Genomic DNA, 15,534 nt, shown 5'->3' on the forward strand with positions numbered 1-15,534 from the left:
ATGTAGTAATTAGAGATGGCCCTAAGCTAAACCTTGCATCTGAACACCCATGAACTCTGGGAAAGTTTGGAATCTGTTCTAGAGTCAGAGTTCTTGTCTTTGGCTCATCTCCAGTAGTGATACCCCTCTTTTGTAAATGTTGTGATTAGGCAAATGTCATTTCTGATCATTCCAGATGATTATTGCACAAGCATCAGATCAACCACAACTGGTCAGGTGCTTGTTTTGGATAGTCACTGAGAATAGCTACATTATACTTAGACACAACACCATACATTTTAGAAGTTAACATTTAATCCTTTAATTATTTATTATCCAATCAATAAAATATGACACATAGGTCACTCTAATTACACAGCTAGCTTCTCAAACAATTTATTAAGGACCATGTTTCTATTAATCATTTAAGTAACAAAATTTCTATGTGATTGGGTATTATGTTGGTTTATAGTTTCAAAACTCTTTAAAAGACAAGCCCAGACATTCGCACCAGCCTGAAGTTCCATTTATTTCAGTCACTTGGCAGGAGAGGGGATTTCTTTTTTTTTCCAATAGTAGTTAGCCATAGGGTTTGTTTTTGTGGGGTTTTGTTTTTCGTTTGTTTTAAAAGTAGCAAGATTTTACCAATGGCTCTATTACAGGGGTTCTCAAACTGTGGGTCGGGACCCCAAAGTGGGTTGGGACCCCATTTTAATGGTGTCACCAAGGCTAGTGTTGGTGCTGGGCCCCAACAAGTCTGAAGCCCAAACCCAAGAGCCACCGCCTGGGGCTGAAGCTCAAGTCCCACTGCCCAGGCTAAGGTTACATGCCCTCTGCCCAAGGCAGAAGTCTTTGGGATTCAGCTTTGCCCCCCACAGCATCCCCCCAACCGAGGGCTCAGGCGGGCTCAGTCTTTGGTCCCCCCTCCTGAGGTCATGTAGTAATTTTTGTTGTCAGAAGCAGATCACGCTGCAATGAAGTTTGAGAACTGCTACTCTATTAGTTTGGCTTCTGGTCTCAGCTTTGACACAGAATTGCTGTATTACCCGGAGCAAGTCATTTAGTTCCTCTTGGACTGTAAGATCTTGGACTGTAAGCATCAAATGAGAGTAGGGCACAGTGTGACAGGCACTGTACAAACATTTAGTAAGAGCCAGTCCCTGCCACACTGTGCCCTACTCTTATTTGATGCTTGTAGCAGGGTCTTTCTTGAACCGGCAATGGACACTGCGAGTGCCTCAATTTCTCTTTTTTCGTGTTCTCAAAAAGTGCCCCTAGCCTCTTTTGCAAATCAAATACCATCCCTTCTTGGAGTCTGGTTTATTAAAGTCACTCAGTTCCAATATCAACTTAAACCAAAACAAGCCTTTCCTCCACTTCTTTTTCTTCAACCCTTTGCTGGGCTTAACAGTTCCTTCCAGTTCCTGCTGTTTCCTCAAGCCTCTTCCTCAAGGTTTCTGTCCTGCCCCTCACTGAAGGTGGCTCTATATCACTCAGTCTTCTCTGGATTCCCTCAAGGAGCCTCCCAATTTCCTGCAAGTCTTTCTCCTTGGCTGTACTGAGGCTTCAGCGTCCAGCTTGCATGGGTGCACATGCACTCGCTTGCTTGCTCTCTGTTCTCTACATTTCTCTGGGTATGGGAGCTCTACCAGGCCCACTCTGAGTCTGTCTAGAGAGACCTCCCCATGCTCTTTCCTAACCTCTGATCTAACACTACTTTGAGAGCAAGCTCCTTCTTTTAGAAAGTCCTGTCCCTGGGCTACTATCATGTGATGCCTGGTCACCTGACCACCCATCACTTAGGACCAGATGATAAGGCACAGGTAAGGTTGAGTCCAAATCCCTTGAAGAGTCAGCCCATCCTGTGACAGATCTTCTGGGTTCTACTACACTACAAATGATACCTTCAAAAGCTGTTTCTTACTAGAAAGTCCGTGGCTTCAGTATTAGACTACTGTATTCTAAGGTGTGGTTAATATTTTAATTAAGATGGAATTATGATTAATGTTTAAGTTATGTATTTTTTGACTGAATATGATGTCAGAAACAGGAAATTATCTTACTGGATTGCAAAAAAAAATGTAGCAATTTCTTTTGCAAGTACGTGAAACTGAACTTTACATACCAAATGTGAATTTTTAGTCAGAAATTAGTTAATACATTGCTATCTTCCTTACCTAAGTTGATTTAAGATTAGAATATAATGCAAAAAAGAGAATATTTTGTAGTAATACTCTGTTAGGTGAACAGACTTGAACTGCGTGACCTATGTAGCTTCTTGAATTTTATTCTTGTTATTTTGTGCTAAATGAAGAGTTTACGTTCCTCTAAAATGGCATTTTGTTGCCCAAGTTTTGTTGTTTTTCAGTTGTCCTAGATTCTAAATGGTCAGTGTTCCTTTAGAGATGCTTATGGCGGTTGTGTGTGAATGAATGGAGCACAGGACTTTAATTCAGAAAAGCTGCTTTGTGAAAGTTCATTGAAGTGTTTCTTCACAGACTCTCACAAACAGTTTATGCAAGACTCAAACTCATTCTGTGTAAAATAGAATGCTAGCTAAATAATATATATAAAGGTAACTTTTAACGAGTCATTTAGTATCTACTTGTTCCCTGACAGTTCTATCCCCATTGTACCAATCAATTTTTCTGTTTACATGGCAATTAGCTTTTGCTGTGCATCACTCTAAATCTCTGTAAATCATGAGGCCACAGTTCTAAGCCAAATGCATTCAGTGCATGTGTGTTTGAGAAAAGGCTCTCATTCTTCAGTTTTGCAGGCAAACAGGCATCCCAGAGTTGCTAAAGAATTATTTTAAAAGGCCTAGAATATAAAAGTGAGCAAGCCAGTTATTTGTGACTTTCATTAGGCAGTATGATTAAAAGGAGGAGCTCCAAAAACCTCTCTCTTTTACCTCCCCCGTAAGCAATAATTCCTGCAACAACAACTTAACTTGGTTCCATTTACCTGGTCTGATTGATCCTCCCACCTCGCAGGGTCCTAGAACCCGGGCTCCTGCCCGAGCCAGAATGTCTACATCGCAATTAAACAGCCCCATAGCCTGAGCCCAAGTCAGCTGGCACAGGCCAGCTGCAGATTTTTAATTGCAGTGTAGACATACCCTGTGACTTCAGTGGCAGTGGAATCATGCCCTTACACTTTAGTAGATTTCTCCCAGTGCTGGAAATAGAGGGAACAATACCAGTTATAATTCATCAAGGAGAACTGCTTCAAACCAAAATTAACCTCAGCCACTGTCAGCCCACAGAATTTCCACAAGCCTCCCATTCTCCACAAGTCTTTACCATTTTGTTCTTATAAAGAATTGTCCCATTGTTAACACCTGGGGAACGTCTTACTTCAGCATTCCACACTGCCTCCTTTGAACAACTGGTGCCTCTGATTCTGCCCAGCCTGATCGTTATATATTGCAGTTGATATCTTGGGAGTAACAATGCTGGATTAAAATAAATATCTTTAAAGAGACAATCTAATGTGGGTGGGCTTTTCTCCTTCTGATCAAGTGTCAGTAACCCAGGAAAGAGTTTACAAAGTGACTTGAGCTGAATTTAGCTACTGGATTCTTTCTTGCCTGATTTGTTTGTTCTTGACATCAACTTAAAAGAGTTTATATAAGCAGTTGAATATTTGGGCCTCCCAGAGAGCTGAAATCTAAAACCTTTCTGAACAAAAATAAATAAAATGGAATTTAAACGATGTTTGCCTCCCATCACCTTGACTACTTTGCTTGTGTGTTGCATCCTTTATCCTCATTGCGTTTTTTCTTTCCTTTAATGGGTGTTACGTTCTTTTTAGCAAGAATTGTCTTTCTGTTTGTCTGTATATCACCTAGTACATTTTAGGCTTTATTGCAATATGAATAAATAACAACACATGTAGTCCAAACAGCTGCAGAAATGGTCATTTGGGTCAGGCCCTATGGAAATTTAAAAAAAGCATATTAGCAAAGAACACAGAAGTATTTCCAGAAGCTATCAGAATAAAACTTGACAGTATTCTGTTTATTAGAGTGGTTGAACTAGTTCCTATTTTAATGCAAGAGAAAGTATAACAAATATTGAGCCACAACACAGTTCACTATTTCTAATGCAGGAAAAGCTATTGGGGCAACATTTTATTTTATCTATGAGGTATTTTTAAAAATATTATACTCTAGAATTTGTTTTGGGTACTAGCATTAGAAATGGTAAACTACTATCATAGACTAGATGGACAAAAGGGCCAAATTAATTCCTACTGAAATGCCACTGAAGTTGATAGCATTTCACCAGGGAGGAATTTGTCCCAAAATATTTTGTGAATGTCATAAAAAAATGCTGGAATTTTAAAAAATCTTAGCACTGAGAGGTGACTTTTATTTCAATAATTTTTGTAAAATACAGAAGACCTATCTGACAAGGTTGAAATATTAAAGATTAAAATATTTCCTAGTTTTGATTGTCTATTTCAAGCACCTACCTAAAACCTGAAGAGAAGATCTGCAGTTAATGAATTTATAGAATTGAACTGTTTGCAAACCCTAATAAAGTGCGTGCAGTTGTATTGTATGCACACTCAATCACATACATATACACACACACACTTACACACCCAACCACATTTTGTGTGTGTAAAAATTAAACATTATACACTCTTATTTCTATACATGCCTGATAAGCATATATGCCTGTAAATATGTAAATTAGTACACATCTCCAAAACCAGGCAAGATTTACTGCAGATGCAGACCCAAAAAGTAGTAAGATTATTGTTACTCTGTTAATACTTAGCATTGATTAGGAAACCGATGTTTGAAATGGTCAAATTCATATCATATTTAGAAAATTTATGCCCATCTGGTAAAATTCCAAGTCATACCAACTGTGGAATTTTCAGTTATTCACCAAACAAAATTACAGTATCACAGTATTTCTGCATAACCATAAGTTATGTCACAGAGATAATCTTCTCTTTACATTCATGGTATGTTGGAGATGATTCAAAGCTGATATTCTGAAGAGTATTTCTATTTTCTGTTTAAATTTAGTTTAATTTTTTTTAGTTTTTAAGATTCTCGGCCATTGAGGTACCACTACAGAAAGGGCTTCCAGATGGCTCTTAGGAGATGCACTATGCTATCAAAGACAGAAAATGAACCAACATATGATGCACAGCTTTAGTTTGGGCCAGCTGGATATTATGAAACTCTCACAAGAAGTAAGTCAGGGAGGTGCTCTCTGAAACTTCCTTCCCATCAGGAATCCTCCTATATTTACTTCTGTTTCAGGCTCTTCCTGTGGCCAGTTAATATTTTTTTAAGTGATTGTGGATAGACACTATAATTTGTTTTGTTTTTCTTTAATCCTCTCCCATCTCCAACAACCATATTTGTTTTGGTCATACATATGTCATTTCAAAGTTGAGTATAGAGTTTTTGTATCTGTGTGCTTCATAAACAGTGGTTATCTTTCTGTTGTATAAGAAACAGAAATTCAAACTCAGATATGGCACTTGCTTACTAATGCTTTTAATAATATGGAAATGTGCATTTAATTAATAGCTGACTCCCTGTAGAAAAGGGAAAATACAGTAATTTGATTAAGAATATGACTTCATAGCTTACAAAGTGGTGACTGAGAGAGCTCAAAAAACATTAAAGATCAATTTATTTGATGCCTCAAATAATGTGATTTCAGTGGGACTATAAGCAGTGTATGAAGTTAAGAAGGTGTATACATCTTTGTAGAATATGGACCTAAGTCTTTATAGTTCACTTTACACATTTCCTTGATTCCACAGGAGACCACATGCCCAAATCTTTAGAAGGATTATTTATATATGAAGAAGAAGGTTCAGGAGTTCCTGGTTCTAACAGGAAAGGAAATGACACAATAGTTGTAGAACAATGGACTGTCATTGAGGTAACTTGCTGTTTATTACCAATTTAACATTTTATCTTTAATTTTCTTCATTGTTTTTTCTTAGTATGTTTTGTATCAAAGTTAGATACAAGTTTAGTATGCCTTCTTACAGTCATCTTTACACAAAGTAGACTACCATTGAAATCATAAAACTGAATGCTGAATTTATAGATTCATAGACTCTAGGACTGGAAGGGACCTCGAGAGGTCAATGAGTCCAGTGCCCTGTCCTCATGGCAGGAACCAAATACTGTCTAGACCATCCCTGATAGACATTTATCTAACCTACTCTTAAATATCTCCAGAGATGGAGATTCCACGACCTCCCGAGGCAATTTATTCCAGTGTTTAACTACCCTGACAGTTAGGAACTTTTTCCTAATGTCCAACCTAAATCTCCCTTGCTGCAGTTTAAGCCCATTGCTTCTTGCTCTATCATTAGAGGCTAAGGTGAACAAGTTTTCTCCCTCCTCCTGATGACACCCTTTTAGATACCTGAAAACTGGATATCATGTTCCCCTCTCAGTCTTCTCTTTTTCAAACTAAATAATCCCATTCTTTCAGCCTTCCCTTCTATGGTCATGTCTCAAGACCTTATAATCATTCTTGTTGCTCTTCTCTGTGCCCTCTCCAATTTCGCCACATCTTCTTGAAATGCGGTCCCTAGACTGGCACACAATACTCCCATGTTGAGGCCTAACCAGCGCAGAGTAGAGCGGGAATGACTTCTCGTGTTCTTGCTCACAGGCAACACCTGTTAATGCATCCCCAAGAATCACGTTTGCTTTTTTTGCAAAGAGTAATCACACTGTTGACTCATATTTAGCTTTGTGGTCCACTATGACACCTAGATCTCCTTTCTGCCATACCCTTTCTAGACAGTCTCTTCCCATTCTGTATGTGTGAAACTAATTGTTCCTTCCCTAATGGAGCGCTTTGCATTTGTCTTTATTGAACTTCATCCGGTTTACCTCAGACCATTTCTCCCAATTTGTCTAGATCATTTGAAATTTTGACTTTGTCCTCCAAAGCAGTTGGCGTCCTCCCAGTTTATATCATCTGCAAACTTATAAGGTCTACTTTCTATGCAACATCTAAGTCATTGATGAAGATATTTGAACAGAGCCAGTCCCAAAACAGACCCTGGCGGAACCCCACTTGTTATACTCTTCCAGCAGATTGGAGACATTATTACACTCTCTGAGTACGGTTACCAGGCCAGTTATGCACCCACCTTATAGTAAGCCCATCTAAATGGTAGTGCCTAGTTTTATCGATAAGAATATCATGTGAGACTGTATCAAATGCCGTTACTGAAAGTCTAGGTATACACATCCACCGCTTTCCTTATCCACAAGACTTCATTATCCTAGTCAAGAAAGCTATCAGATGTTTTGACATGATTTGTTCTTTACAAATCCATGCTGGCTATTCCCTATCACCTTAACCACTTCCAAGTGTTTGCGGATGATTCTTAATTACTGCTCCATTATCTTCCCTGGCACAGGAGTTTAAACATAACTGGTCTGGGGGTTGTAGTTTCCTGGTTGTTTGTTATTTCCCTTTTTATAGATGGGCACTATTATTTGCCCTTTCCAGTCTTCTGGAATCTCTCCTGTCTCCATGACTTTCCAAAAGATAATAGCTAGAGGTCAGATTACCTCCTCTATTAAACTCCTTGAGTATTCTAGGACGCATTTCATCAGGCCTTGTGACTGCAGGCATTACTTTTCTAAGTGATTTTAATTGCTCTTTTTTTATTTTATCTTCTAAACCATACCCGCTTCCATTAAGCATTCACTATGTTAGACATCCTCAGCTTCTCAGTGAAGACCGAAACAAGAAGTCATTTAAGCATCTCTGCCATTTCCAAGTTTCCTGTTACTGTTTCTCTCCCTCACTGAGTAGTGGGCCTACCTGTCTGTGTCTTCTCTTTGCTTCTAATGTATTGATAAAAAGTCTTCTTGTTCCCTTAATTCCCATAGCTAGTGTTGTGCCTCATTTTGTGCCTTTGCCTTTCTAATCTTGCGCCCTGCATTCCTGTGTTATTTGCCTATATTCATCTTTGCTAATCTGACCTAGTTTCATTTTTTATATGACTCCTTTTTATTTTGTAGGTCATGCAAGATCTCGTGGTTAAGCCAAAGTGGTCTTTTGCCACATTTTCTATCTTTCCTACCCATCAGAATAGCTTGCTTTTGGGCCCTTAATAGTGTCCCTTTGAAAAACTGCCAACTCTCCTCAGTTGTTTTTCCCCTCAGTGTGTATTTGTGTATTTGTAATCAAATCCCTAAAATAGGTAACATCTAGCAAATCAGACTCTACAAGTAGTGTAGGAATTTGATCAAAAATACATGAAAAATCATCTTTCACACTTGCTTAAAAGTGGCTTATTTGTTTACAGACTATGTAATGTTTGAAAATGTGTTTTAATTCATTTCTTTCTACATCAGTGGTTCTCAAACTGTGGGTTGGGATCCCAAATTGGGGCACGACCCTGCTTTAATGGAGTTGCCAGGGCTGGCTTAGACTTGCTGGGGCCTAGGCCCGAAGCCAGAGCCCTACCACTTGGAACCCAAAAACTGAAGCCTAAGGGCTTTAGCCCTGGACAGCGTGGCTCAGGTTACAGGCCCCTTGCCTGGGGATGAAGCCCTTGGGCTTCAGCTTTGCTCCACCTCCACCTGGGGCAGCAGGACTTGGGTGGGCTCAGGCTTCAGTCCCCCCTCCTGGGGTTCTGTAGTAATTTTTATTGTCAGAAAGGGGGCACCGTGCAATGAAGTTTGAGAACCCATGTTCTGCATCCATTTATGAAACATTTTCATGCCAGATTGCTGACTTAAATAGGCGACCAGTAACCACTGCCAAATCATCTGTTTTAAGTAACTAGTTTCTCAGTCTCCAATATGGTCAGGTCCCATCATCTCAGAAAAGTCTCTTCTGTTCTCAGTAAATTTGATCACATATGATTGTCTTTGTAATCAGTGCTGTTACAGTGTTACCCTTCTCAAACTCCATTACTATGACAGAATACACCTTCCACGTTATTTGCCTATAGGCCAGCTTTTGCTATGGAAACATTTACACAGTTTATTAGTGTAGCAGTTCAGCACACTTTGTAAAAAGATATAATTTTATACCCTGCATTTCTTTGGAGTTCTTATTTACTGGGCTTCAAAATTTTCAATTTGCAATCCTCTCAAAAATTATAGTTAATGCAGCTGGGACTCCAATTTGACAAGGAGTGGCATTCTCAGAACAAAATTAGACTGGAACTGTGTGAAATCTGACAGACTGTTTTCAGCAAAATATGCAAATTCAGTGACACCAAAACATTTGCAAATTTGTGTTAATTTCACTAAACTGTTTCAGTTAAAAAAAAAAAGAACAAATATTTCTGAAAAAATTGAAATCGTTCATTTTGCCTTTTTTTAAATTAAACATTTAGATTTTTCTGTTTAAAATGACTGTTGCAAAATTTCCTTTAATTTTATTTTAAAAATAAAAAATGTTTTTAATTGGTCAAAATTGAAATAATGTTTTGTTTGATCAAAACTAATTTTTTTAATTTTTCAGAATTGCCAGCAAACTGAAAAAAATCGCTACCAATTAGCTCTAATTCAGCTCCCTTTATACAGTATAAAGTACTGTGCGTCAAATAGGGAAAAAAATTTAAAATGTAAAGATAATAATTTTCTGGGCAAAAGATGAACCTTATCTGCAAACATTTGGCACGTGAATAACTTTACACATGTGAGTAGGGACACTGAACTCTACGGGAGTGCACAAAATTGAGACATGATACAAACAAGAGTAACTTCACTGAAGTCAGTGAAGTTGCACCTGCTTAAACTGAGGTCTGAATTTGGCCTCCAATACATAACACTTAGATGTTTCCTTTGGCAGCTAGATTTGTTTGCATAAAGGCAGGATTTCAGGTAAAATTTTCCAAAGTGCTCTAAATGCCCTTGGAGCCCAAGTCCCATTTTCAAAAGCAATTTAGGCATTTAGAAGCCTAAACCCATGTCACTGACAGTCTATAGGACTCAAACTCCTAGGTCACATAGGTGTTTTTGAAAATGTTACCCTTCCTCACAAGAGCTTTTCGCAGCTTATTAAAAGCTTTGTTTTCATCAGAAAATGTTTATTGAGAATCCATTAGTTCTCAGACAAAGAAAAAGATTTGAGGTGCTTACATATCACAGTCATTCCAATGGAATATTCCTGACCAGCTTTACAGATGACCACTTGCTTCAGATACTGAGACAATTGCTGATGTCTTTTATCCTGTCCATTTTCTCTCTTGCCTCACTTTTTCTCTTTTTTACTTCCTGTTTTCTTTTCATATATTCTGTATTCCACACACACACCTTTTTTTCCTCCTTATTCCTTGTTGCTCTTTTACATATTTTCACTGACTCTTCTGCTCCTCTCCAGTAGCTTTGCCTACACACTAGAATAAGGGTGGGCAAACTACAGCCCGGGGGCCCTCCAGATGTTTTAATTTGACCCTCAAGCGCTTGCCAGGGAGCAGGGTCCAGGGCTTGTCCTGCTCCAGCGCCCCAGCAGAGGAGTGGGGTTGGGGGCTTGCCCTGCTCTGTGCGGCTCCTGGAAGCAGCGGCATGTCCCCTCTCTGGCTAGTATGCGTAGGGGCAGCCAGGGGGCTCTGCACACTCCCCCCGCCCCAAGTGCCTCCCCCACAGCTCCCTTTGGCTGAGAACTGTGGCCAATGGGAGCTGCAGGGCTGGCACCTGTGGATGCGGCAGTGCGCAGAGCTGCCTGGCCGCGCCTCTGCATAGGAGCTGGAAGGGGGACATGCTCCTGGTTCTGGGAGCTGCTTGAGGTAAGAGCCACCTGGAGCCTGTACTCCGACCCCCTCCCATGCCCCAACTCCCTGCCCTAGCCCTGATCCCCCTCTTGCCCTCCAAACCCCTTGTTCCCAGCCTGGAGCACCCCCCTGCACTCCCAGCCTCTCAGCCCCAGCCCAGAGCCCGCACATACACCCAGACAGAGCCCTCACCTCTTCCCACACCCCAACCCCCAATTTTGTGAACATTCATGGCCCACCATACAATTTCCATATCCAGATGTGGCCTTCAGGCCAAAAAGTTTGCCATCCCCTGCACTAGAATCTGCAGCTCACGCAGTCGTAGGCTGTTGGCGCTGCAGGCCTAGCAAGAGGGTAAAGCAATTTTAAAAAATCATCTTTAAAAAAAAAAAAAAAAGGCCTGTCCATGTTCACATTTGTGGAATACATTGCACCTCATCCTTAACATATTTAAAAGTAGACTGGAGAAATCAGTAGGAAGCATACTTTCACAAACAATCTTGCATTGATGGCGAGAGAGGCTAGATCTCTTTTCCAGATTTAATTTCTGTGATTCTGTAATCAGAAATCTAGTTTTGATTGGTAATTACATAATCTCAGTTTCTAAAGCTAAGATCCTTGTATGCTGTTATACTGCCCTTCTCTTTTCTTCTACTTCATTCCCTGCTCCCACTGTAATCAAAGCTGCCAATTTCCCCACTCCTCCCCACTCCTGAAGCCTGATCAGCTGCTTTTTAGTATAAATTTAATATTTAACAATTCAAGTAAATGAAGGCAACTAGCCCTTTTCAAGGCCATCCTTAAGGAACTGTAGTAACTTTTGGAATTCAATCTTTGATCCCGGCACCAGTCCCCTGTGCACAGTGTTCAGATCTCCTCCTTTAAGCACTAGAGAGCAAGCAAGGAGGCAAGCTAAGTGGAGAAAACACTTGATCCAAATGACCAATTTGTGATGAGACGCCCTGTTAAGAAGCCATAGTAGCACCACTCCAAACAGTACTACCTTAATGCAACCTGGGGAACTTTTAGTGCTTGCCAGCAGGATCCACAATCAGCCAGTTAGTATGCAACATACTTACACGAAGAAGTATTGTTGATACACACTCCTGGAGAAACCACACATGAGAAGAAAAAAGTCAATTGTTTTTATACTTGGATATTCCAGCAATTTTTGGTGATGCCTATTTGGTAAAGGCCATTTTTCCGCTTGCCTTCTGGGAGCATTCATGTGTACTAGGGGCTGCTGCTGGAAAAAGGTGGGAAAATTGTATAGTAAAATAGGTTTCTAAGTAATTAGCACATTTAGAAGTTGACTTATTCAGTTTTCCATCTGCATAGGTCCCAGGTTCTTAGGATCCTAAAACAATATTTTCCTAGGTCCTAATAGGTTTTCTAATAATTATTTCTTTAAATTTTTACCTGCAAAAATCGTTAGCTTTGAGCTTTTACTCAGTAACTCAGTGACATGTTTGTTCAGAATACAAAGTCAAAAATCAGGTAAAAAAAATCAATGTAATTAAATGATTATTCTACTATTATAATCAAACTGTAAATTTTCTGTTAGGCCCCAAGTCAACAAAGTACTCAAGTACATACCTAACATTAAGCACGCAAGGTGCTTGCTGAAGTATCTTGAAGAATTAGGGCTTTAGTCCTAAACCCATATACTGAATTAATACCCCCATCTCTTTGTTTTATCCACCTGTTGTCTATAGTCTGACACTAAGATTGTGAATTCTTTAAGGCAGGGACTGTCTGTTTGTTGGGTGTATAGTGCCTAACACAATTATACCGTGGCCTCAAGGTGTTATTACAATAAAATAATAATGTCAGTTGTAATTTGTTACATTTTATATATGGAAATAAGGTAAAACTGCAGAGTGTACTTACTGTATTTATATTGGTTTATTAATGTAGGGATGTGAGATTAAAACAGATTATGGACCTTTACTGCACACGCTGGCTGAGTTTGGATGGCTTCTTACATGTGTACTGCCTACACCGATTGTCCGACATGACAGGTAACCAGAAAGTAGTTTAAAGCATAAAATATGCATTTCTGGAATGTATTCTAAATATAAATCTCGAGTGTATATTTGTATACATAACTGATCTATATGCAATAAGGAAGAATATATAAATAATGTTAATGAGATTCAGGATGTAAGTAGCTTTATTTAGATAAGATTTTGTGAATTTTAAAGACGTGCCTTGTGATTTAGGCCATTCCATTAACTTCAAATGGTTTTGGATTAGACCCTGAGACCTCAACTCAGCATAAAGTTTAAGCGCATGTTTAATTCTGAACATGAGAATAATCCCATTCCTATTTAGGAAAGCATTTAAGATTTTACTTATTCCATTTGACCTTAATGAATAAGGATGGGATAACTTATATGATTAAAGTTAAGCACAACAGTGTTTTGCTGAGTCAGGGCCTGAGAGAATAGAAACATGTTGTTTCAACCACTTAAGAAACAACACTATCATAAAACCAGGCACATACTATTTATAGCAAATTAAGGCATGTGCTAATCCAGCAAAATTGAGCCTGTTCATCTCCACTGATGAGTGTGCCATGTTTCGTCATTATATTCATAGCAAACTAGTGGTGTATTTTTTTATCACTTCAGGCAATTCCTTCTCACTCACTCTCACACACACTTTCTAATGCGGGGTTCTCAAATTGGGGTTTGGGACCCCTCAAAAAGTCATGAGGTTATTACATGGGGGGGGGTCACGAGCTGTCAGCCAGTCTCCACCCCAAACCCCGTTTTGCCTCCAGCATTTATAATGGTGTTAAATATATAAAAAGTGTTTTTAATTTATAACGGGGGGGGAGGGTCGCACTCAGAGGCGTGCTATGTGAAAGGGGTCACCAGTGTAAAAGTTTGAGAACCACTGTTAATGCATAATATTTTCATTTATTTTTAGATTAAAGGCAAAACTATACTTTTCAGATCTGCACAGCAGATTTCATCTCTCTTATTCTGTTCTCACAACATATGCAGAATTCTCAAAGATCGCAATGGGAGATCCATGAATGTAGGAAAAGCAGATTATCAAAACTGAAATCCCCCAAGAGAAGATTTTCACCTTATCTATTATAACAAAAAAATTACAAGTGGCTTTTCTTAGTAATATACAAAATATAAAAAGGGCAAGTGCAACCCTGAAGTAAGCATATACAGCTCTTTAATTTCTGCTCCTAGCAGGTTAAGATTGCCCACAGGTCTGTCAGCTGGAGCTATGCTTGGGGCCTGATCCTAAGCCTGTTCAAGTCACTAGAGAGACAGACTCCCATTGACTTGAGAAGCCTTTGGAACTAGTTGCATGAATCAAGTCAGCATAAGTTGGACATGAGTGTAATTTTTCAAGAACTGCTCCAAATAAATGGATTTATTCCAAGTGAGTTGACACAGCTCCTGACTCAACCCCCTTCAAGTAGAAAAAAAAAAAGTATAACTGGCCAGTGAACTGTTTACTCGGGATTAGATAAAATCCCTTTAGTACAATTAGTTTTAGACAGGAGAAAGTTTTGGGCACAAAAAATGGCAAATCGGAGACCACTAATAAGTCACACAATTTTTGCTATATTCTGCAATTTCTGATCAATTCAAAGCTTTCTTTTTTTTTAAATTATAAACCCTTTCTCTTGTGGGGATGTTGTGTAAAATAACATGCTGTTACCCTTTTAACTCATCCCTGAGGAAAACTTTCTTCACCTAACAACAGTAGCAGCAAAAGTGTGAACACCCAAGGAATTGTGAATTGCACTGCCTACAAAGGGACCATTTAAAAGTTTGTATTATTTGACCCACCAGTCGCTATATAAAATATTAATTAAGACAGGGTCAAGGAGCTTTTCTAAAAGATGGGGGGAGGAAATAAGCCAAATCCTACAGCTATAGAGAAGCTCCAGTAGCCCTTGAGGCCCTGGTTTCTCCTCCTTGGTTGTTGGGGGTAGCAGGTGGCAAATTATCTTGAGCTGCTGGTCCTCATCAACTTCTTTGCAGATTTCAGTCCCCACTTGTAACAGGCAAAAGGATCCAATTTATGCATCATGGCCCTGCAGACAGAACAGGAGGGGAAACACAGGGCTGCCCAGAGGATTCAGGGGACGTGGGGCAAAGCAATTTTAGGGGCCCCTTCCATAAAAAAAAAATTGCAATACTATACAGTACTATATTCTCGTGGGGGCCCCTGCGGAGCCCAGCACAAATTGTCCCACTTGCAAATTGCCCTACAGGCGCCCCTGGGAAAAATAAACCTTCTGCATCTCGGCACAAACCCAGTTTTGAGAAAACTTCTTTACAAGGTATCACTGGTCTCAGCATCAGCTAGTGCTAAAAGGCACTAAAGCTCATTAAAAGGGTTGGACAAATATTTTCTGTCAAAACTTTTTCTGGATTGAAAACTAGGGTTTTTTTAAAAAGCAGAAAAAAATCACGGACAATTTCTGCTTTCCTTCAAAATTTGTTGTGTTTTTTTTTTAATTGAAAAGCTGAAATTAGTCTGCCAAAACCTGAATATGGTTTGGGGTTTCAGAAGTGTGTGGCCAAATATTTGCTGCTTGCTGTGTTTGATTGTCTAAAGAAACAATAAAAAAATTCTGCTTAAAAAAAATCCAAAACTTTTGAACCACCTCAGCTTGTGACGAAGTGGGTAAAGGGGCTGGGGGTGTGGCTGAAGGGGCAGGAAGTCCAGGGACAGGAGGGAGCAGCAGGTTGTGGCGGAGGTCAGGGAACAGGGAATGGGTGGGGTGGATCGTGGGCGTGGTCTGGGGGTCTGTCAGGAGCTCTCAGGCAG

The 15,534-nt window shown here is 39.6% G+C and overlaps 1 protein-coding gene across 2 annotated transcripts in view; it reads left to right on the forward strand.

The window, feature by feature from the left end:
- Positions 1-15,534, forward strand: part of RFTN2 (raftlin family member 2) — a 68,505-nt gene that overhangs the window by 20,636 nt on the left and 32,335 nt on the right. For both annotated transcript variants that reach the window (XM_032803620.2, XM_032803619.2), the window contains exons 7-8: positions 5,779-5,900; positions 12,643-12,746. In XM_032803620.2, coding sequence (XP_032659511.2) covers positions 5,779-5,900; positions 12,643-12,746 — 226 coding nt within the window. The remainder of the gene's footprint in view (positions 1-5,778; positions 5,901-12,642; positions 12,747-15,534) is intronic.

This window comes from Chelonoidis abingdonii, chromosome 10 (assembly GCF_003597395.2).
Source record: "Chelonoidis abingdonii isolate Lonesome George chromosome 10, CheloAbing_2.0, whole genome shotgun sequence".
NCBI classification, from domain to species: domain Eukaryota; kingdom Metazoa; phylum Chordata; order Testudines; family Testudinidae; genus Chelonoidis; species Chelonoidis abingdonii.